Here is a 24223-nt window from a genome sequence, read left to right as displayed (position 1 = left end):
CCTGGACTGATGAATCCTCCTGCGCCTCCTGTTGTTTATTTGAACTGGAACATACTCTCATTGACGTTTCCCACAGCCACCAGCAAAGCATGTACATATATATATATATATATATATATATACATGCTTTGCCTGCACGGAATCTTCCATTTCCTGCTGTACATGCTATATATATACCCTGGCACCAAAGGACACTGCAGGCATGAGCATGTAAAATGCCCCACCAGGAGTGTTCATCTCCAACCTGCCCTCATCAGCAGTGAAGCATCAGTAATCAACAAGTCATGCCAGTTTGTGATTACGACTCTCCACGGGGAGCACTAGTCTCTCTCTCCATCTCGATTGGGGTCCTCACATGGCTTGTTCATATGGGGTAAGAGGCTCAGGACAGGACCTGCCAGAGTCAGCTAATTAGACCAGGAGAAAGATTAGAGGTGGCGGTTGCTTGAAATAATGGGAGCCATTTGCTACGAGTCATTTGAGCAAACAGGGGCCAAACACCCGGCCCCGTCTCTCCACAGCAATAACATGCCTCAGAAGGCAGAGACATTAAACACCTCCGAAATGCGACTGTTAAAGACACAAAACAACGTGGGGCATTTTAATATCAGTGGATATAATACGTTTTTTTTTTTTGGATGAGGGCTTCGTGGGGAAATGATGATGTATCTGCATTTGCAAAGGAATGAGACAAGACTGTAACATTCAGATTCAGATTGTATTTATTTGTCACTTCCGTTAGACGCGTTACAGCATTATACATGGGAGCGAGATTCCGTACTCCACAGATCAGGTCGCAGGTCACATTTAAAAACAAACACAAAACACATTACACAGGCAACAGTCGAATGAAAAGGAGACAAGCGTCAACAACTTCACTGTCAGAGGCAGGTGCACTCTCACGCCAGACGGGGGCGGTAGTGTGCACCTGAACCCCCAACAGGAGCTCCAACCAAGTGGCAGCGTCCCCGCATCTCAATTCGTTTACGGACCATTATTTTGGATTTGTGTCGTTTTTTTATCTGCCAAACCTTACAAACCGATACAATGTGGACAAGTAGGAGAGTGAATGGAGGCGATCTCAATGCCCGCTCACAGTGCATGATTTCTTTTCCCGCTCTGTCTCATCCATATAAAATGCTCTGGAATTTTCGAGTTGATTGAATAACAGAAATTATGTTAATCTAAAAAATATGTCACAATTTAGAATAATTCTGGGCTCATGATATGATGAGGTATGGCAGTTGTGTAGGAATTATCAGAAAACCAAGGTATTTACATATTACTCGTTAAAGTGTTAACTCATTCATTGGTGAATTGCTTTGAATAAACCGGGTTTTCTGAGACTGGTGACTGGTGACTGGTGAACAATAGTGTGGCAGCCTGATCACACAAGACAAGAGGTATCAGTGTAGACCACAGTCAGTTCTGTCCCCCCATTTTTTTATTTTTTTTTTGCTGTCCACCCTTCACACACACACACACACACACACACCCACCCACCCCCGCCCTATATGACATTAGTCCTCCACTCGGCGCTGCCGTCACTCGCTCGCTCCATGCGCATCACTTGGCAAAGGCGCAGCCAGTGCGCTGCGCTCCTCCTCTGTCCTGGTGCGCACCGATCCTTGATTTACGCGCGTGGTGCCAAGTGAGACGCATCTACAACAGAGGCGGGGGAAAGAATCGAACAAAGTAAACTGTTGTCTTTGTTTTCTTTTCCCCTTTTTGTCGTTTCGGACCTAGAGACGCACCAACTTGCCTCATTCTGCAGGCCAGGTGGCCAAGTGAGATGTGATCCAGATGTAGAGTCCGTTTGTTGTTGTTTTTAAACCAGCTTAGAGGCTCAGACGAAAATTGACAGAGGCTGCGATTGGAACCGTTTGTAACTATAAATCAAAAAAAAATAAAAATATGGATCTTCGTGCGCAAAATGAGAGCTCTACTTCCCCAGAGTGCGTCGGAGCGCAGACCGACTTGCTCCACGGCAACGGGAGCTTTGGGGCATCGAACATCACCTGCGACAACGCCGTCACACTGCACATACCTCGGCGTGTGAGGCAGAGAGGTGAGCGACTACGCTGATAACGCAATATTTACTTTTGAACCTAAAGATGAATTATGGCGCAACCTCGTTTTGTTTCCTGTATTTTTGCTGCGTTTTATTGTGAATCATTTGCCAAGGGAAAGTGTCATGGGTCGACCGAACTGCTGGAGATGAAAAGGAAGGAAAAACTGCAATAAAAGTCAATTGGAGTTTCCCTTTAAAAGTCTAATTCAGCTTAACGTTAGGGTGTTTAGACTGATGAGATGATCTTTAAAGTCAAAGGAGGTTATCTATGGTTTTCACTTTCCTCAAATACTAAAGAGAGGACTTTGTGGTACTTCTCTTCTTTACTGTATAACATTTGCATTGTATCTATTATTGAAAACTACATGGCTAAAAGCGAATGAGGGCCATGACATAACTGATAAAAAGAAAAAAAAACTTGACATATCCTTACAGCTTCTGCAGAATGGGTTTTTTAGTAATTCACTGTGACAGGGTTATGGTATGCTGATGTTCCAGCCTCTCTCTCTACAGAGAGGGAGACACAACACACAGACACACACACACACACACACACACACACACACACACACACACACACACGCACACGCACACACGCACACACACACACACACACACACACACGCACACGCACACACGCACACACACACACACGCACACGCACACACAAACGCTTGTGAACAAGAAAGATCCCTCAATCGCGTCATCGCTCTTGCAATTTCCTCTCAGTCCTTTTTTTGCACCTGCTACATTATCAATCAACACGTTCTATTTTAATCCGAACAATTGTTAGTTGATGAGGTGCATGCATGTGTGTGTGTGGGGGCCACGTGCACAAAAGACACCACAGAGAGAGAGAGAATGAGCACCTTCATTGTTCCGGTGGGGGCTGACAGGTTGATAAGATAAGATAAGATATTCCTTTATTCCTCCCACAACGGGGAAATTTGAGTGTTAAAGCAAAAGTGGATAGCCGAAAATAGAGATCTATATAGAAAAGAATACAAGCCTAAATATAGATATAGATTTAGATACTATTTGGAATTGCACACAATTGAAATTAAATGAATATTGCACTTTAAAGTGTTCCAGTGATTTATTACAGTGTTGGAAAACCCTGTTCTCGACAATGTCATTCAACGTTTTTCTTATCCCCACGTTTATCCGACGTCTTCGTCGTGTGGCGGTGATTTGAAATTTTTCAGCAGTCAGGCATGATAATGACTCGTCATACTGAGGTAAATTATAAAACCCAGCAAGGACGCAGCTGACGCGGACAGATGTCTGGTGAGAATTACAGCAGCAGAGTTAAGGTGGGAGCTTGATCCATTTTAATGCCGCACTATTAAGTTATATTTCTCACATACTCAAAGATTATCACTTCTTTCCAGTCTGGCTTTTCACTGCCTCACATCTCTCTATTTTGCATCCCCACTGTATCTTTAAACAGGACCTCACACCCGCCTGAGATCAACATCGCGAGAAAAATGTGTGTGTGTGTGTGTGTGTGTGTGTGTGTGTGTGTGCGTGTGTGTGACCCTTCGTTGCTGCTGTCACCATCATTACTCACTGCGTCACTCCAGAAATCGATCCCTTCTTCTCCACCACGTTTGCTCGTTCTTCCCTTCTACCCCTTCTGTCCATCACGCCGCCGCTCGCCGTCTACGGAGGAGATTGAGTTGTGTCACAGTCAGATCCCCATTAACTTTTCACAACACCAGGGACATCAGATAATATGACTCTGTCACGTCACATGTTTTTTCTAATCAGTCGAATAGCGCGTTGAGAATTTCCAAAACATATCGGTTTTATGAAATATTGTTGCAAATTAAGTCTTCATCAAGCTGTAAACAGCATGTTTAATGTCCATGGCGTCTTATTTCATTACGTCTTGCGCATGTTCCACATTTGTAAGCAAGCTCTGAATTTATTTGAGCTCCCTCTTAGTGGCGCAAAATGCACCAAACGTGTTATTGATACCTCTGTGAAATATTTCAGAATTTGAATATGTCACTCACTGCTGGGTGAGATTTTCACCATGGATACTGGCATTAGCCCGTTACACCTACTGTACATACAAAACAGAAGCAAATGCAAGTGAGGAAAATCATATCGCTCAAGCAGAAAACAACAAAATGCTTTCCCGTTCAATGCACCGCAGATGGTGTCCCTGATTTGGAGCAACAAAACCCCCGCCCCTGCAGACTCTTGCTACTTCACGCCACATGGTTTGACCACACCTTGTTCACTGCACAAAACCCAGGTGAAATGATGGTTTAGAAGTTATCTGGGATGGTGGCTGTGCAATTCATCATGCACCAGTGGGAGATCATTACTTTGGAGGTGATGAAACAACAGAGGGGGTTTCAGACACTGCGTGAGACAAAGCACCATTTTCATTCCCTGAACGCAAAGCAGTTTATTCATGACAAATGGCATTTAGAGAAAAAAAAGAACCACCCCTCACCTGCTTTTCATATCCCCCTTCTCTCCCACCACTTCTCTCAGTGCTCCACCTCTCCTGTTTGTGTGTATTTCACCACCATCGCTCACACTCTCAGTCACTCGGACTGCCTGTCGAGAGTTGAGGTGTTTAATACACCTGCGCCCGTGCGCCAAGCAAAGCAACATGGTGTTCCGTATTCCGTGACCGCAGAGCCACTGCGGGTGGCCTGTTGTAATCTGTCAGTCAACAGCGAGTGTTTTCCTTCGGTGCCTCCATCAACTGTTTCTAGCGTGCACTTGGCTTAGTGGCGAGGTTTCGATGACATTTACTGTACCATGCTGGATTAGCCACTGGCTGTGACATTTACCAATACCTCGGTCTTATAGGAACAGAGCCGTCTTTTCTCTGATAGGTGCAGCGGCACGAGGGGCCAGCTCAGATAGAACGTGACATTCACTGCCTGTGAATTAAACAGAGCGGGGAAATGTAATTTATAGTCAATATGATGTCTGATATACTGAGCGAAAGAAACAGATGAGACCTTAAATATTCATAGAGGGAATACGAACCCCATTAATAATTCATTCCCTATTTCTGCTGCGTATCTAATAATAGCCTCTGCCACTCCAGTAAACTTTTCAGTTGAATCACTTTAAATATTGTGAAGGAACCTGTTCACATGCGACAGTTTACTGGCAACATAACGGCGATGATGTGTTACACAAGAGGTGGACAAGTTTTGGAGTTTGCTTAAAAGTTTAACTAAACTGTGTAAAAGTTATATCACATACATACAGTCGACTGTATGTATGTGATTTAACCACATGCAGACGCACAGATAATAGTTTTTGATATGGATTTCAAGATAACCCCCATAAATGGGGTACACTTGGCAGCAGTCTACTGTCTTGCAAGAAGAAAAACCTCTGGAATTTGCATCAAAGTATTTTGTTCCCCCCCAACCTGCTCCTCTGTTTACAGACCAGAGCTTCCTCTGGTCTGTAAACAGAGAGCAGACTGTGATCCAGAGCCAGTGGTCAGACATGGCCGATGAGCACTGCACACACGCTCATGAAACGAGCTCCCCACACCTCCAGTGCTGCAGGCTTCCCTTCTGTCGCTCGGCTCTTTGAACTGAAAATAGCACTTCACTGGTGGAGCTGAGAGCAAATAAACCTCACCAAATGGTCAGCGTTGATTTCTGTAGTAACGTAAAATGATGTATAAAGTTGAATTAGCAGTGTTTCACAATGCATCTGTAGAACAGGGCTATTTCACTGCAGCACAACTATTCTGCTTTTTAAAATTGCACTGAGCCTCGGGTGTCATTGCAGTGTGGTTCAGATATGTGGGTTTTTTTTGGGGGGGGGGGGGCGGGGGGCAGACGAGCCATTAGACATGCTTTATGCGCTTTCGGAAGAAAAGGGTGATTCACAGACGTAACGGCCAACCTACTGGCGAGGTGTTTCAGGAGCAGATTTTCTGTCGGGGAGAGGAGCTCCCTTTTTTTGCGAACTTTCAGCTTTTTAACTTCAGACCTTTTACATACACAAAAAATACTACAGTATATAACACACTAGTGACTAGAGGAAAGGGGACAACTTAAAAAGCTTGTCCCCTTTAGCATATCATAGTTAAAAGGTGACGATAATATCAGTCAATATCAGGATTGTTCAGAAGTTGACAAAAACCTCATTTATGGCAGGTTTAAGAAACATCCCTCTCTGTAACAATGCCTCACAGTCACAAACAGTTCAGTATTAAGGGTTGCAGAGAAACTGCAGACCTGTCTGTGTGTATGATACCATTACATTTCTGGATTTTAACTGTCTTATTGTTGTAGTTTTATGTATCAAATGAATCCATCAAACGAGGCCGTGGAACAGAAGACTGCAGAGTGCTCTATTTACATTGGGGAAAATGTTATCATTTCTTTTATCTGTCCCACGTGTTGGCCAGGTTAAGCATTGGTATGTAAGGTAATTAACACAAATGGTTCGGCCCCATACACATGAGCATTAGCTGCTATTGAAAATTCTGGCCTGAAGGAAAAAGTAAATGTGCCGACGAGTTATCAGAGTTTCCCTCGCAGCCAGTGTGCACACAAGGAAGACTCATTGGCTTTGATTGGGCAGACGCCATTGTAACATATTTAATTTGTCAAGAGAGAGAGAGAGGCTGAGGCAGTAATAAAGGAGAGAGCATTGGTTCTCCTCTCTTACCAATCATCAGTCTGCACATTTTCATTACACTCATGCTGATGTATGTGCACCCTCGTGTACAAGCAGCAAAATTAAACACTTTCTGTGGCTGCCATTTTGCAAGCCTGTTCCCGTGAAGAAACGCCAATGTTCCGCCCGCAGAACATTACCCGCCATATTAGAGGCTGCTGCTTTTCATTTGCATAGGAGTATGTGAGCCAGATGGAGAAGCCACATGTCATTAGATGTGAGGAGCGATTGGTATGAGTGTCTGAGAAAGAGAGAGAGAGAGAGAGAGACGGAGGGGACAGACTTATACTTACTGGCTTTTGCAGACCGAGCTGAACCTGAATCCAACATTAAGCCTGAAAGTGATACAGAAACAAGCAGAGTGGCTGAGCGGAGGGAATTGCATTAATCAGTTAAGCAACAAGCCAACTGTCCATATGGTTTGGGTAAATCCCAAATCTTGGACTTGATGTTCCTCTTTCAGCAAATTTTTAACCACTCAACCGTCTCCATTGGGACCTAATCGGGCCTTGGTTCCGACAAAATTGGACCAAATCACTCATCATTTTTCTCAGCATTAAGCAATATAGCCATATAGCATATTCACACAACGGTTAGAAACTCGGCTTACACCTCAATATCAACCATTTACACATTTATGAAACACAATTGAAACAACAAGCAACTAAATCAGCATGAACATGAAAATTGTAAATGTCCGAAATGTCCACATGTCACAGTCGTGACATTCCAAGGTAACAACACAAGGTACATATCAATTGAAAGCTCCGAGATCACTGATTCCAATAGTGTGTTCGTTATAACTCTCCGACCAACTGTCATCGAATAAGCAGCAGAAGAAGAGCAAAATGTTCATATCAAAAAGTGACATGAAAATGATATTTGGAATCACATATGCTACATGCTAAACATGAAGCTATGAAGCCACACGGCATCCGCACAGAACGGGGAAATGCTCGGCTACATGCCAGTGTCAACCCTCTTCACATACACGAAACACAATTAAAACACCAAGCAACTAAGTCAGCATATGGCATAAACACGACAACTGTATATGATAATATATTACCGATGTCAGACTTGATAGCTGCTGCTACCAACATGCTACCAACACAAGCTACATATCATGCTAACGCCCAGCCTATGCAGATTCCAACACTGTCCTCCCTCTGACTCTCAGACAAACATTCAGCTTATCAGCCGCCGACCAATGTTCGTATCAACACAGCGACAATACATGAATCATGTCTTACCGTCGAAGTATTTGCAGGAAAAGTTGTGTTTTGATCCATAAATCCGATTCCGTTAACTTAGCACAAAGACCGTTCGTCATACCAAGATATTAATCCGCCTTGTTCGTCCTACTTCGACTATACAGGCGGAAGTCGCTTACCAAATGGCCAAATCCCATTCGCAGATAGCGAATGGGATTTCAAGGCTGTCCGTCGATTCTACTGGCTCTGACGGTTCTATACACGTGTCAATCACCCCGCTTGACCAATGCGCTGCTGAGATACACGCCGTTGTGCTTTACGTTGAGTCTGTTCGAAGGTCTGACGACATTACGTCGCACTACAAAGATCGTTTATGCAGAAACCGATGCTCACCCGTCCTCATTTAAACAGTTCTATTAGATGTAATACTCACTTACAAAAAGCAGGGACCTGCAAAAACGAACTTCACCGCGGTGACGTACCGGGCCGGTGTTGTGACGAGTTCTGCTGCTGTCGAGCCAAAGCGATCCAAAGTAGGAGCTGGTAAAAAAAAAATTTCATTCATAGATCTCCATACATAAAGTTACAGTGTGGGTCCAATAGTCGGCAGATGTGCACATCTACTAACGTCACCGCGGTGAAGTTAGTTTTATATCCAACTTAAAACTAACTTCACCGCGGTCGGGAACAACCGCTAGGTTGCTAGCTTGTTAGCATGCCAGACGTCCCGGGCCGGTGAGGGTACATAGTGGGGGCAATACATATTGTAGCTCCTATCTTTACATGTGTCTCTTTACACTGTAACCCCCTGCCCGGCGATGGAGAAACTGCGAACGTTAAGCATTGTAAATGACAGACAGTGCAACCAATCAGGAAGAGGTACCTGCCCTTTCCGTTTCACTCCCACCAATGCTGTGGGGTTGTGGTGTATTGTTTGTTGTGTTGTGTGAATTGCTGTTGTGGTTTGCACTTCAGATGTTGTTAGTCAGTGGTCCTTTAAGAACAGCCTTGAAGATATTGATCAACTTGAAAACATTAATCGATGATGGTATGATTACCAACTGTTTCTTAACAAAAGATTCAGATGGCCTGTGGTAAAAACAACAACTACTTTTACTTGCTTGCAAAATACTTTTTTTTTTGTTGCAAAGTTGTCATCACAAATGAGTCACGGAGTAATCACTGTGTATCTGATTTTACAGTTTCGTTCCCATTTTTTCTTGTCCAGAGTGAATGGAAAGGAAATTGACAGAGGAATCGTGCCAAAAAAAAGGCAAACTGCCCAAGACGGAAAAGGGTAACGGTTCGGATAAGATGCCTGGAAGAGGAAAATATGTTGTGAAAATAGCCCAAGAGAAATGGCACTGCCATGAGTGAAAATATAGAAAAAGGAATAGTAGATTTTGTAAATATTATAGCAATGTTTGTTTGGTTGGTCCTTCCTCTACAGCTGTGTCAATGAAGTTTGAGCTTGTGTGTGTGATTGATTGATTGGTTTTCCACGGATGAAGCACACGTGTGCCTGTAATCCCCAGGATTCAGGCACAGTAGGTAACGCAGTAAAAAGTGTTGTGTGTAAGCAGGGGGTTAGGTGAAGATAACAGAGGAAGCAGATAACATGGACTTAATAAGATATGATCCAGTGAAGCCGCTAAATGGCTGAAGGCTCAGACCGGCTTTGAGTTGCAGGCTACTGTACTTTACAGTATTCTGCACCGGAGGCAGGGGGCTCTGCTTCGAGGGTGGAAAACATCAATGTTTGTACTTTTTCTTTGATACACATCAGGAAGAATCGGTGATGCAGGACTGAAAACTTTCAGCTATTCAATTGTAACTGGATATGATGGTCTGCTTTTATAGAGCTAAAAGCTATAAGCTACTGATTTTAGCTGTTATAACAGGTATACATGATAAGTTATTCAGATCCAGCCACTTCATAACAGAACAAGTCCCTACATGACTAAATACATGACTAAATGTGCAAACAAAGAAAGAAGAAAAAAACTAACCCGAACCCTAAAGAAAGATTATTTTTGAAAATCTTTGCTTAAGATATTATGTCTTGTTTATCATCTAATATTGAATTAATTCCCAGTAGCATTTAGAAACTTTAAAAAATTATCATAGTTTCTGTTTTAAGCAAGTGTGGGTTTTTTTTCCATCTTGTAAAGATTCTCTAACATGGTATCAGTACACAGTGCTTTGGTGAATGGGCATCTATTAATGTGGGTATGTTGACAGCATGTTCTCCTGGCTTCTATAGAGTTATTATTTCTTTCAGTATGTGCAACTGTTCATCTGACACAGGGAATAGTGAATTTGTGGAAATGTAAAGCGTTGTTAGGCTCTAGGAGTTCAGCATCTGTCCTGTCTATTAAAATCAGTCAACTGTTCGCAAGGTAATAATGTAAATTGTGGTTCAAAAGTAATTCTGTGCAAATGATTTTGTAATATTTTCAAGCAGGAAATCCTAAATGTCAACTGAAAAAATGGGTACTTAAGTTTTAAAGCCTCAATGTTCCCTCTCTGGTGTCACGTTGTTCTGTTCTGTTACTGCAGAATCACACGAAGCAGTGCAGTCAGACAGAAGAAAAAGTGCGTTTGCTTTTTAAGAATACTTATCAGTTAATACATTCAGCTTGTGCAGTAAACTAACCACACATGCACACGCACACAAAGACACAGCAATGGGAGATATACATTCACTGCATCGTTTGCTCCAGGTTGTTCGGACAAAGACGTTCACACTCTAACACCCCCTCTCCTGCTGTCTTTTTCTGCACCAGATGATGACCACACGCTGCGGATCCTGCTCTACTCGCTCATCTTCTTCCTGAGTGTATTCGGCAATCTGCTGATCATTGTGGTGTTGACAGTCAACAAGCGCATGCGCACCGTGACCAACACGTTCCTGCTGTCGCTCGCCCTCAGTGACCTGATGCTGGCGGTCTTCTGCATGCCCTTCACCCTCATCCCTAGCATCCTAAAGGACTTCATCTTTGGAGCGGCCATGTGCAAGATAGTGTCCTACCTCATGGGTGAGAGAGGGAGGCGTGCTGATGGAAAGGGGGGAGTTAGAGGAGGTGAAGAACCAAGTTGAAAAGTGATAGAAAGGCAACAAAAGGAGATAAGAAAATGGCAGTGGATGAATGCAGGGCATGTCATAAATACAAATGATGTCAATGATAGCCCTGTTAACTGTTATATGGAATTCATCAAATGCTTCACATTGATTTGTTGAATACCATAATCCGATTCCGTGGAACAGAGAAGCTGACTGTCTTGTCTACAGAGATCGAGAGACTCAGGCATGAAACCCTTCAACATCAATGTAGAGTGCATCCAAAATATAAAGGCCATTCAGTTAACCAGTTCAGTTTCAGCCAGCCGCTGAAAGAAAAGCCAACTGAGGAGTGAACAGAAGAGATGGATGAAGTAAAGTACAGGACATGTGAATGATGGAGAGTCATCAGTAGGATGCAGTGAAAGAAAAGAGTCTGTGGGCTGATTGGTCTTGGCTTCAGTGTGGTCTGTTCTTAAGCTTGCCCCTGATAGGTACAGACAACATAGTCCACCACTGGGTCCTGACTCACACACATACACAAACACACGAGCACATACACAGTTTGTGTTCTTGCTGAGGACATGGTAAGAGAGGTAAAGAGTAATTTCCCGTCGCACCCTGTCAGGAGGGAAATGACAGATTGCATCAATGGTCTGGGCAAACATGATTTCCTCTACCACAAGACTCAGATAACTATCCCCACCACCCGCCTCGCATCATATTCATTTGTAAGCACTTCTCCCCCCATTTTTTTCCCAGTTATGATTGCCGATATTAATCACACATCAACAAACATGTTTTTGTCACTTTTTATGATTGGTCCAAACTTTGAGCACAGAGTGGAAATAACTTTTCATTCATCAGAATAAAAGACATCTGAGAACAGACAGAGGCATGTTTGTTTACCTACTCGCTTAACAATCTGTTTTTGGTTTACTTCAGGTATATCAGTGAGCATCTCAACATTTAGCCTGGTTGCCATAGCGATTGAGCGCTACAGCGCAATCTGCAACCCCCTGAAGTCACGAGTTTGGCAGACCCGTTCCCATGCCTATCGGGTGATTGCTGCCACATGGGTGGTGGCCTTTGTCATCATGATTCCCTATCCGATCATCAGTCACCTGGAATCGTTTCAGCGCCCCGACAACACCACCGCGCACCAGTGTCGCAACAAGTGGCCCCTTCCAATGGAAGAGCAGACCTGGTGAGTGTTTGGATTTAAAATGGTGTTTGATTATTTTCTGTTTTTGTTTCACACAGTTTCACTTCTGCGTTCAGGATGTGTTCATCGGAAACAATGAGAACAATTAATGTGCTCAGTTGGCTATCATGAAGGATAAATGGTATAATTTTTTTAATACCATTTAGGCAAGACTGTATAACTTTTGCTTGAACAGAAACTGCCTTACTGCAATATCAGTTACACAGCATCTATCTAAGGTTTGCATACCTTAACTAACATCAGCTGCCATAAGCTACAGGCCGAATAAGGGTGTAGCCACAAAACTTTATTGTAAACTAACCAAAATTCAGTGAGTTAAAGATTGATGGATTACCATCTCTCTTAACACTCTCTTATGCACTGAACCAGCCTTTATGATTACTGTGGAAATGAATGATTATCTCAAACTATTAAGATCATGTGAAACATTCTAACATTTGAATGCAACAGTGGTAGAAGAAGTAGTCAGATCTTTCACACAAATTGAAAGTAGAAGTACTTTGCTGTATAAGTATCCCATTACAAAATAAAAGTCCTGCAGTCAAAATGTTTTTCAAATAGAAGTAAAGATATTTCAAGTCTGAAAAGTAAAACTATTCATAATGCAGAGATACTCCTCTCAGATTGTAATATTAATCAACATATTAGTTGATTTACCTGATATTATTACTTAATGTTGTAATTTATCAATATGTTGCCAGTTTTAGCTACTAAAGTACGACAAACTTCATAAACAATAAACTGTAGCTGTTTTTAGTCTCGTCGCTCCACCTTCTTCAGTTAAGTTTCCATTGTAACGCAGCTGACAGCAGCACATAAAATGCAACTTATCATGAAACCTGCAGTCATATCATCCATCTTGTTAAATGTCCCAGAGCTCTCTGTGTGGACAATGTGCTGTCTTATGTCAAATAAACCTTAGATGAACTGCATCTGCTTCTGAGGTGTGTGTGTGTGTGTGTGTTCGGTACGCTACACTGAACCATCTCATTTACTTCCATCTTTGGACCTGAGGCCTTTACTTTTTTTCCGTTGGGTTTTTGCATGGAAATGGCAGATGAATAGAGCAGACGGATGTTTCAGTGTGTTTTTGTTTTTGTACTTAGAATGAAACAAGCTTTATGGTAATTTCATTTAACCCCAGTGTATATCCTTGTGTATTTTTGCACACTTCAAAATTATGATTTGGCATGTGTATGTGTGTATTGTACTGCCTTTGTCTTTGATCCTATGTCTGTGTCCGACTATAGGCTTGATTACAGTATGGTATACAGTATTCATTTCTCTTTTAGGTACATTCTGCTTCTGCTGGTGCTGTTCGCGATCCCGGGAGTGGTGATGATTGTGGCGTATGGACTGATCTCCAGGGAACTTTATCGGGGTATCCAGTTTGAGATGGGCCACAAAAAAGACTCCACTGGTGAGGCCATACACAACATGAGAAAAAAACAATCTCTGGGGGGAAATTTGGCTAACAAGACCTCAGGAAAACAGACAAATATAGTGAGGAGTAAAAACAACAATGAATGCAAAAAAAACAACAGGATAGCACAAAATCAGATAGCAAAACTCTGTTTTGTCCATATCAATTTTTCAGAAATATACATCATATATTTGTTATTGCCACGTCTACTTAGGTAAAATTTTCTTGATGGAAGAAAGACTCACTGTGTAGAAGTTTACTTTATAAACACATTTGCAGTTTCTCACCAGTTCAATACTGAAAAATAAGAACTTGTTATTTTGATAATGTAGAAATACGGAAAATATACTGCCAAAAATCTCTCTGATCAACTCTCTGATCAACCCCATATGATGTCATTTGATTGTAGAGTCAAATTAATAACAACAAACAAATGTCATCACACCACCCAGTCAACTAGAAACCACACTCTAATGTTAGCATGAGCATTTTGTTAGATTTTTTGGTGCATGATTTAAGTGAATGATGAGGAATTTCATTTGAATGAGGATTTTCATTAGCCCCACATCACTGTAATGTGTCCAGGTTAGATCAAACATAACCTTTTGTGGCCATATGAGGGTGTGTGCCCTGGGATGACAGCAGCAGGGACTGTGTTTGCTGGTGATCCATTAGAGGATGGAATTGGCCGGCAGCTGCTGGCCTGGACATCACCATCTGTTCGGTCTAAGAGAGAGAAATAGGTTGTCTATTTAAAAAAAGAGCTTAAAAGACAAAGGCATGGGGTAAAAATAAAAATAAAACAGGTAGTTAAGAAGGAAAGGAAGATAAAGATAACATGTTTTATTAAATACCGGAATGGCTAGAAAATACACTTCCAGTTATTATGTGTTTGCTTTAATTCGCTCTGATTAAAGTTTTGTGTACATTGTCCTTTGTGGAAGGAGAGCGGGATTACAACATTTTATCAATGAACTGCAATATCCTCAGATGTATAATTACTGTGGGTCAGTGAGAACTGCTTGTCAATTTTCTGCCCATTAAGCTGAGCAGCTGCGCTTTCCATCACCCCAGTATGATTCACTCAAAATGAACTTCACAAATAGGTGCATACATCATGATCCCAGAGCTGTGCTGCAAGTACACTAGAAGTGGATTCTTTAAGATAAGGACAAAAAAACTGGAGCCAATTAGTCAGGTAGGCATGAAAGTCTTTGCATGGTCACGTTCCACACACAGCACCATCCTCATGCACAGTAGGTCCATGTACCACAAGGCAGTTTGTGTAAACATTGAGCACTCACTCTATCTGCATACTCAAACACTGAGCTCTAAATCCCCTCTACTTCAAAACTGCCTGCTTTCAGCAATTCAAATCGTTCTGCCTCTCCAGCCTCTTCTTTTATTAGCATTCATTTTATAGTGAGCTTTAAAAGTCTCCACAAAAGTGGACTAATAAAGTGAAGGTTTCTTTTAAATAGAAGTTTCACTGTGTATCTCAGGATCTGAGGGTTTGTGAACTCTGGGACAATGAAGGGTCGATCAAAGGAGACATATTAAGCTGATATTCATGATTTTAATTTGGGTTATTACTTGAGAAGGTTAACATGCTCAAATGTTCAGAAAACACACCAGTTTTCTCATACTGTCCCTTCCTGCAGCTCCACTTTTCAGCCTCTGTCTTGGATTTAGCTCCTATCATTCACTTTGAACGGGGAGACGTCTTACCATGCCAAACTTTTCAAGCGGCAGCGCAGGCCCCATTCAATCAGATCAAATGCAAGCAAATTGGCGCTGGCCAATCAAATCGAATCAATAAAGTCCTGTCTGACATTACACGACAGAATGAGCCCAGAGAAAGGAGACGGAGGCCGTCGGAGAACCTGGTGTAGGTTCATCTGGATGTGGAGTTTATTTTCCATGTTAGCATTGCCTGGAAAGTTATCATGGCACATTAGAGCAAAAGCCGGCTCTGTACTGTGAAGTGCTTTGGGTGGTCGATAAGACTAGAATATATAAACTATAAGATATAATACAGTCCATCCTCTTTCACTCTGCTCTCCCACACAGATGTTAAGAATGGCCTGACCTCCACTGTGTCCTGTGGGAGTGATGATGGAGACGGCTGCTACGTTAACGTCGTCCAGCGGCCACACTCCATGGAGATGTCAACCATGGCTGCGTCAGGCAGGGCAGTCAAGGCAGAGCGGCTACGCAGCAACACGTCTGAGGCCAAACTGGAGGCCAAGAAGCGAGTCATCCGCATGCTGGTGGTCATTGTTGTCCTTTTCTTTCTCTGCTGGATGCCGCTCTACTGTGCCAACACATGGCGGGCTTTTGACAACTTGTCTGCCACACATGCCCTCTCAGGGGCCCCGATCGCTTTCATCCACTTATTGTGCTACACCTCTGCCTGCGTCAACCCAATTATTTACTGCTTTATGAACACGCGCTTCCGCAAAGCTCTGCTTGCCACATTTTCATGCTGCGCTGCACCTTGCCACCGTCGCCGCCGTCGCGGGCTACGGGACAATGAGGAGGATGTTATGGCAACTGGGGCGTCCATGTCCAAGTTCAGTTACACTACAGTCAGCACCATGGGAACCTGCTGAGGCAGTTGGATGCAGACACAATCCAGGAGCGACAGTTACTACGCCAACACAGCATCCTATTTTCTTTAGGCCAACTCTGCTCATATTGACTTTAATGTGGAGTGAAAAGAAAAACAGGCCATATAATGTAGCAGTACACACGTTTCTCATATGGGTGAAATCATGAAGGGTTTATTTAAAGCCGTCTTACAGTGTAAAGACCTCCATAGCTATATTTTAAAAAAGCACAGAAACAGATTGCTGTCTCTTGTCACGGAGGACCAAGGCAAAATATTTGCTTAGATTGTGTGTGTGTGTGTGTGTGTGTGTGTGTGTGTGTGTGTGTGTGTGTGTGTGTGTGTGTGTGTGTGTGTGTGTGTGTGTGTGTGTGTGTGTGTGTGTGTGTGTGTGTGTGTGTGTGTGTGTGTGTGTGCGTGCGTGTGTGTGTGTGTGTGTGTGTGTGTGTCGTGCGGCGCGCTAGTGAAGAGGACATAAATAGTGGTGAATAGTGGTGAGCTGTACGATATATGAAGGACGCAGTCTTGACAACTCAGTAGTCATTATGTAGCTATAAAAACATTTTTTATGGTTTGCTGTCAGATGTTAATGTTTATCTGTGTTAATGATGGTAATGCGGTTGCCTTGTAGACTAAGTGCCTGCCACTAAATACTATGTTACAGTATATTTGTCTGCTGTTGATTTGCCTCATTCGTTACAGGGCACCGTGAATACAGGCAAGATGTTACCAGAGGGGCTTGGAAGTGGAGTTAAAACAAAATCAAAAATCCTTCTCCGCAGCTGGGAATTCCCTGTGATGTATTAGAAGGTTTGTCTGTCCTACACTGCTGCATGGTTCACAGAAAACAAACTTCACAGGTATAAACTGTTTACAGTACATAGGCTGTGTTGATGCCTTGTGTTGGGGTCGTATACTGTAATGTTAGTCACATTATCTAAGTTTTTGGAGACGGCTTTGTGCTGCAATGTTTTTTTTTGTATCGTGTCCTTGCAGCTACTGTGAACTGCAATTTTTTCTCAGATTAGGGTCTCATAAAGGCAGTTGATAACTACTCATCACATCATGGAGAACATGTGTGATTATGATATATTATTTAATGGCCCCTACATTATTATATTCCTGACACCATGAGAAAGACTCCATTAACTCCCCTGACTAGGGCAGCAAGGACAGAAAATAGATTGATGTTTGATGGAGTTACAAGGACCAGATTCAATTTCCTCAGGGAAAAATGATGAGTTGATTAATCTGATGTAATTTATTGCAGATAATTATTCAGTATATTTTTGCCACAGGGTTGTTTATGGTATTGGTAGACTGGAGCTTAAAGCTGACCAGTACACAGAAACCCCACCACAGCTCCAACAGCTCCAGCTATTGCCTCTATTGTCTTAGTTAAATCAATGAACCCATTTTTTTTCGTGACACTAAATTCAAGCAAACCTATATTATGTTAAGAAACAATTTCAGCTCTTTTTTCAGGAAGCATGTTACCAAATAATGTTTACAATTAACCCTGTTTATTCTAATGTAGTTGGCTTTTAATCGGTGGCATTTCAAAGACTGAAAGACTATTATGATTTTTTTTGTGTTTGTATTTAGTGCTTGGTGAAGACATAACGTACTTATTATTATAATATACTGGACCAAGCAACTCATTTGACTCATAATTACACAATACATGATCTAAAACAAGAAGTCACATTTACATGTTCATTCTGTTGTACTGAAACATATACATGTGTTAAATGTTATATTTGTTAAGTGTACTGTAAGACAACATCAAAGATTTTTGAGAACAGGAAGTTCACTGCTGCCTTATGGTACGTTTTAAAGGAGTAAAACGAGGCCCAACTACCTGCAGCATGATGAATAAATTCAACGTCTTGCTCTTTGGTGTTGAACTCACCTGCAGGTGAGAGAAAGGCAGCCACAGATTTCAGAGGTCTCTGTTTGGCTAACACGCCTGACTCCGGCTCTCCCCACTCACCTCGCAGTAATTGTGTTAGGACCTCAACCCTGCCGGGGCTGAGAGAATGAGCATATTTCTCTGAGTGCACCAAAGCACAATGCTGTCAGTCTCTCAGCTATAGATGTATGACCTGCACTCTTGGGCAGCTTTGGTGGTTCATTGTGTACAGGATTTTTCCTTTGTGTATAAATCATGCTGATGCATTACTGCAGGGCAATTTCATCGGCGAAGTCCTCAGTCTGGGCTGTCGAAAATCTAGCAAGTGACAGTCTTGATGACATGACTAAAATCCCATACTTTAGATTAAGTATCCGCTTCTCCTGCTCCCATATCTCCAATACAATGGTGCGACCGAGGAGAATAAAGCCCAATCGTCTGTGAAACACGAGAAACAACACACTCGTCCTGCTGCTGGTGTTGTCTCGGGGCCGTATGGCCTCGGTGCTGATTAATGCGGCGGGATCAGACCTTTTTTAAATGCATGGCATTTGTAAATATGCAAATAGAATAAAACCAAAGTGAGATCGTGCTCGATTGTTTTTGAAATTGAAAAGGCCTGCCTAATCTCTCAGTCCCGATTTTAAAATTGTGGAAAAGCAGACATTTCTTCCTGTGGATGAAGTTCTCCTGCAGTAAGTGAGAGTGTTTCACGGATTGAGAAATACTACTGTATAATGAAAATGTTCTTGTTGTTGTTTATAAGTACAGTTGTGACTTTTTTTTTTTTTCCTTATGGATGACTGTGAGAGGCTGTTTGATGGGATGATTTGCTCCGCACCTCACCTCATCCAATCGCTCGGAACACAACACGAGTACTGCAGTTTAAAGTGGTGATATTGCACTTACTCACAACCAATAACAGACAGATGCCCGTGATTAGTTATTTTCCTTTTTCACAAAAGTAATACTGACTAAATTCTCAGTAGATGGTAGAGTTTTTCATCGTATTTAATGAAGCCGAGTTCAGACTACATGACTTTTAGAGTAAGTCTTGCGGTCGTTGCGAGTTCAAACCACACGACTGGCAACACACAAGACGTCATTTATCCTTTTAAAATTATTTTACCGTGGTTATTCTACCCTGTCCTCTCCGCAAAGACTACACAAAGTTGTCACTGGCTCCGCTGAGTAATTTCTCCGCTTCCACCTTCACCTCCCCCTGTTCTAACTTCTCAGTATGACGATTTGCAATGACATCTCTTTGTTTTAGAATTACGTCTGCCCATATCTCAGTGAAATGTTTGTAGGGCTCTTGGGGGGCTTAATTGGTTTCTCTTACCGTTGCTCGTACTGAGGAGCCCCCTCGTGAGCAGAGCCCATGCCTCTGAATAAAAAGTGTAACCGTTTGTTACAGTACACAAGTGTCGGTGACAAAAAGCGTGGCTGTGCTCAGGGGGAGAGCTGCCGCTGAACGATAAGGACGCCGTCCCCAAGTGTTGCAAAGGAAGACAAAAGAAGGGGTTGGCAGTTGGAGTGGGGTCATAACTGTTTAATATGAGCCAAGCTGATGTTTGAGGAGCAAATTTGCTTTACTGGGCAGCACTTCCTGGTGCATTCGTCGCAAATCTTTTGAGCTCTAGTATGATAATTCAAAAGCAAACTCTGACAAATAAATATCCTTGCTTGCCTGTCCTGGCAATGTGAGATAGGGCAGAGGGTGAAAGATCAGGACTCTCATCCAAACTCCATGTCTGTGGTTAGGTAATGAAAGCACACAAATGTGCTTTCGGTGAAATGTCAATAAGCATATGGTTTTGTCAAGTAAATGTGGATATTTTCCATATTTTTCCATAATATTCCCTAACCTTAACCAAGTGCTACCTGTGTCTTGATGTCACCATGTACTAGTTCAATACTGCCATAGTCCGACTCTCTACGAGCTGATATTGTTTGGCCAAATTGGATATTTTGGTGGAAATCAGATTAAAAACGTTGTCAGAGACCATTTTTGCAACGTACCAGATGTAACGACATTTTCTCATAATGTTAATAGAAGACATGATCCACAGCACTAAGTTTCACACGCAAATGTGTTGCATAGGAACAATTTTTAGGAGACGGGGTTGTGCGAGCAACACGGGGCCTCACTACAAGACACACTGGCTGATAATGTAGGAGCTTTCTTTGTTGATTGCACTTTTGTACTGTGTTGTAAATTCACAACAAATGTCGACAAATTTGCAATTAATCACACGACCAAAGATACACAGTGAAATTGAGGCTTTCGGGATCCCTGGAGGTCTGGAGCCTCGGGATAGTTGCCAGCCTTGCCCCTTTAATGACTTGTACACATTTGCTTATAAAAGGAGAAGCTCATTTCTCGCACAACAAAGGTTTCATTGTCCCTTGAAAGAACATGGAAAAAACAGAATACAATGAGCCTTTTTTTTACACCTTTTTCGCTGTTGAGTCGTCGAGATGAACAGCACTGGCAGTTGTCCGGCACATGCGCAGCACGAGTTATGTTTTAATAAAGTCTTCAGGGTTGTAATATAATGAGTGTGGATCAGTCACGCCAGCCGTCATATCAATATGATCCATGTGGACTGTAGAAGTCATATTGTGGAGTTTAATGATGAGGATTAAAGGCCGTGTTGTTTGAAAGTTAAACATCTGGGTATTGTCGTATTAGTGCTGTTGTTCACCGTCTCTCTGGGGTGGACCTGGGATTAGTGCAGCCCTCTTGTGAAGATCAGCGGAAGTATGTGGAGACACAAAAGCCTTCTTGAGCAAGAGGCGACTGGAAATTGTATCTGCTCCATACCTGTGCGCACGTACCTGCTCATCTGTATCATTGTTAATATACTGAGTACACATTAATCTGAATTGTACTGAAATCAGGTGATAGAAAATTAAGTATTCTGTTGTAATATTTTTGCTAGTGACAAAAGAAAGAGACAATCCTGCTTCTCAGTGACATATAGCAGTGTGCCATGTTTTCAAGCAGCTTGTCCAGGCCGTAGGCTCATAGTCGATGAACAGGGATGATCCAATGAAGAGTTACAGAAGCATACAAGGGCAAATGTATTACTCAAATGGTCACAGTTGACAGGCCACCATTGCCTTAAGTGTGCTTTGAGTGTACAGTGAGTGTATGTGCGTGTGTACAGTATGTGTTCTTCATACGTTCACTGTATGTATACATGAGTCACTTTTGTTTGAGGCAAAGCTGGAGATGAAAGCATTTGGCAGCGCTGTTCCTCCATCCATGGAAAAGAATATGGGCATCGGCAAGCAATCTATTCTGACGTATCCGGGGTTGGCTTGACATTGTCAAATGTCTGTGGGTAAATAGAAATGAAATGGGGCTTACTACAGCTTCTGCACTTTCTGAAAACAGTTAGAACTTTGAGGGGGGGGGTAATCTGTGGAAAAATATTCAATGTGATTTTCCTGGCTGCTTTCCGTGTGTCTTGACGATTGAATTTGTGCTGCTACGACGATGAAAGGCCTTAGGTGTTTACTCGTGTTTGGGAATGTGCAGAATGTGCAGCTTTCCGTTCTGGCTTATGCTGGAGATGGAGTGAGGTTCAACAGGTCTACCTCCCTAATGACGGCGCAGATTCATTGCTATTATGATTGTTTTCACAGTCACTGTTTACTGACTTGGCAGACAGGAGAGATGTGCTATCTGTCGCTGCATTTGTATATTCTATATATGGGAAATGTACGTGATTGTGTGTGTGTGTGTGTGTGTGTGTGTGTGTGTGTGTGTGTGTGTGTGTGTGTGTGTGTGTGTGCGTGCGTGCGTGCGTGCGTGTGCATGTGCGTGTGTGTGTGTGGAGGAGAAAGGGCCAGGATCATGAAGTATAGTAAAGAATATAGAGTATAGGCAGATTTTGTGGCATTTGTTGTATGTGTTTGAGGTTGGTGGCTGCTGGCTAATGTGTCTTATTAAATTATCTCTCTTTCTCTCTCTCACACACATACACACACACATACACACACACGGTTTTAAATGTGTATGTACAACTTGGTGATCATTCAGCTGGTAGTGGTTTGCTTTTGTTTTTGTGTGTAATGTTGTATAATTCTAATAAAGTCTCTATGTCAAATTTTACCTGCTGTATCTCCTCATTGAGCTTTTATACGATGCTAGTTATAAAAATGAATTAAAAATTGATGGGAAAACTATATATATATATATATATATATATATATATATATATATATATATATATATATATATATATATATATATATATATATTAATACCATGTCACTGAGAGCAAAGGGGGCAACAAATCCAGCCATCATCTAAGTTGGCCTCAGCTCCTCTAAGCACATTTACCTTTCTGCTGATCTTTAACACTTGATACTGACTGAAAGAATAAGAAACCATAAAATTACAAAACTATGTCCAAGAGTTTCTTTGTCTATGTAAGGTATTGAGGGTTGAGTACAAGTCAATGCGGAAATTCGATAAAGTAAAGTGCACAGGCGTTTCCACAGATCCAAATCTTTTGCTGACATGGACGTTCTGCTAAATGGAATCCTTTCCTAATGGAATCAAAAGTAAACTGAACGTGGCTTTATAGACACTTCACATGGCTCCTGTATACTCACCTCAAAACACCAGCAGCGCATACAAATGTAAATATATCTATATCTTGTCCTTTGAAATAATCACTAAGCCTCAATGGATAATAAAACATACAAAACATTCCATTGTCCGCAGTGATGAAAGTCTTCATGTATGAACAGACATGCTGATTGTCAGTTCGATCTTCAAGACACAATTCCCTTCCACTTATCGACTGACATCTGTTGACAGCGCAGTAATAGTTATAGATAACAGTGTGTACGCAGGGATAACTAATGCGAACAGAATATAATTAAGACGGTATAGGTTCTGTGTAATGAATGACTATTGATCAGGTGAGTACTTCATATCGATACTGTGGCTCGAATGAGGATTAGCGCTGCCTGGCTTTTCATGAATGGACAAGCACTCAACCCCAGAATCAATGTGGTGTCAGAGGGATTTCTCAAACTTTGAATAATGACTTTTTTTTTAAAAATAATGTCAAGTCCGATAGAATGATTTTCATTCTATCATTGAGTTTATCAGCCTAAAAATATCCCTTTCAAGACAAAAATCCAGTGAGCAATTACCAACAATAGCCAACCAGTTACTTCCTTTTCTAATGCGATCCTTAAACAATATGCGTAGAAATTAATTTAATGGGAAAACAGGTACAGTCTTACTAGCACATGCATTCAGGTATTGTTGCACAAAAAAAACAACAACAAAAAAACATCAATGTCATTCGAAGACCCGTGTAACACTGGACTAGCCCTTCCCTGTTTCATCATTCAGCCAAACACATTACCTTCAAACACACTATTTTGAGGTCATTGTGCCTTCAGATTATTTCGGAGAGAGATTCATTTATCGCAGCTGTGTAGCTTTGTCACACCATCGGATACTGGACGTCTCATGAATGACCTGTTGTATCAACAATACGCCCAAATGACATGTCATAGCAGAGCAGTGATCGAGTGCAAGTTGCATTGTTTCATGCATAAACTATCTCCGCTGATTGTCACCTTTCACGAGGGTGGGGAGGGGATTGTAATGGAGAGACCCACAATTTGCATCTGTAATGTACTGGTTTTCTAGAGGTCAGGCCTCAAACCTCAAACCTTAAGGAAGCCAAATATTGTATCTTGATTTGTAGATTCCTGTAAATATTCACAAATCTGACTATGCACACATGGATTGAGTTTCAGTAAGACAAATACAGTATTACAGGAGTGATCCAAAATCCGAAAGAAGATCCGAAATGATTGGCACGCTGCAATGCGCTAAAATGAATAGTTAACTGTTGCCTACATACAGTAAAAGCCTGTTGTAAAGGCTGTACAGCTCAGATTTGTATCGCAATTTTGTCCTGCAGTCATGCCACAACTTTGGTCCTGGCTGAAATGGCTCCACACTCTTTAAATGGACTGCCATGAAAAGCTGT

The 24223-nt window shown here is 42.0% G+C and overlaps 1 protein-coding gene and 1 long non-coding RNA gene across 2 annotated transcripts; one reads left to right on the top strand and one right to left on the bottom strand.

The window, feature by feature from the left end:
• Positions 1–1521: 1521 nt before the first annotated feature.
• Positions 1522–22312, top strand: LOC118320606 (cholecystokinin receptor). Its single transcript, XM_035651576.2, has 5 exons — positions 1522–2068; positions 10749–11000; positions 11969–12230; positions 13541–13668; positions 15742–22312. The coding sequence occupies exons 1-5, from the start codon at positions 1915–1917 to the stop codon at positions 16281–16283; spliced, it is 1338 nt and encodes a 445-aa protein (XP_035507469.1). The 5' UTR covers positions 1522–1914; the 3' UTR covers positions 16284–22312.
• Positions 1524–8215, bottom strand: LOC118320609. Its single transcript, XR_004796364.2, has 3 exons — positions 8002–8215; positions 3642–3733; positions 1524–1662 (listed from the first exon to the last, which is right to left on the bottom strand). It is a non-coding gene; the product is annotated as an uncharacterized LOC118320609 (long non-coding RNA).
• Positions 22313–24223: the final 1911 nt, after the last annotated feature.

The sequence above is a fragment of the Scophthalmus maximus genome, chromosome 14 (assembly GCF_022379125.1).
Source record: "Scophthalmus maximus strain ysfricsl-2021 chromosome 14, ASM2237912v1, whole genome shotgun sequence".
Lineage (NCBI taxonomy): Eukaryota > Metazoa > Chordata > Actinopteri > Pleuronectiformes > Scophthalmidae > Scophthalmus > Scophthalmus maximus.
The sequence above is the reverse complement of the archived record's forward strand: the minus strand, read 5'-3'. Positions and strand labels throughout refer to the sequence as shown.

What these genes read in the sequence shown, in the direction of transcription:
- LOC118320606 (XM_035651576.2), top strand. Translation starts at nt 1,915, where the DNA reads ATGGATCTTCGTGCGCAAAATGAGAGCTCTACTTCCCCAGAGTGCGTC. An exon ending in CCAATGGAAGAGCAGACCTG is followed by an intron (nt 12,231 to 13,540) that starts GTGAGTGTTTGG and finishes TTTCTCTTTTAG; the next exon opens with GTACATTCTGCTTCTGCTGG. An exon ending in CCACAAAAAAGACTCCACTG is followed by an intron (nt 13,669 to 15,741) that starts GTGAGGCCATAC and finishes TCTCCCACACAG; the next exon opens with ATGTTAAGAATGGCCTGACC.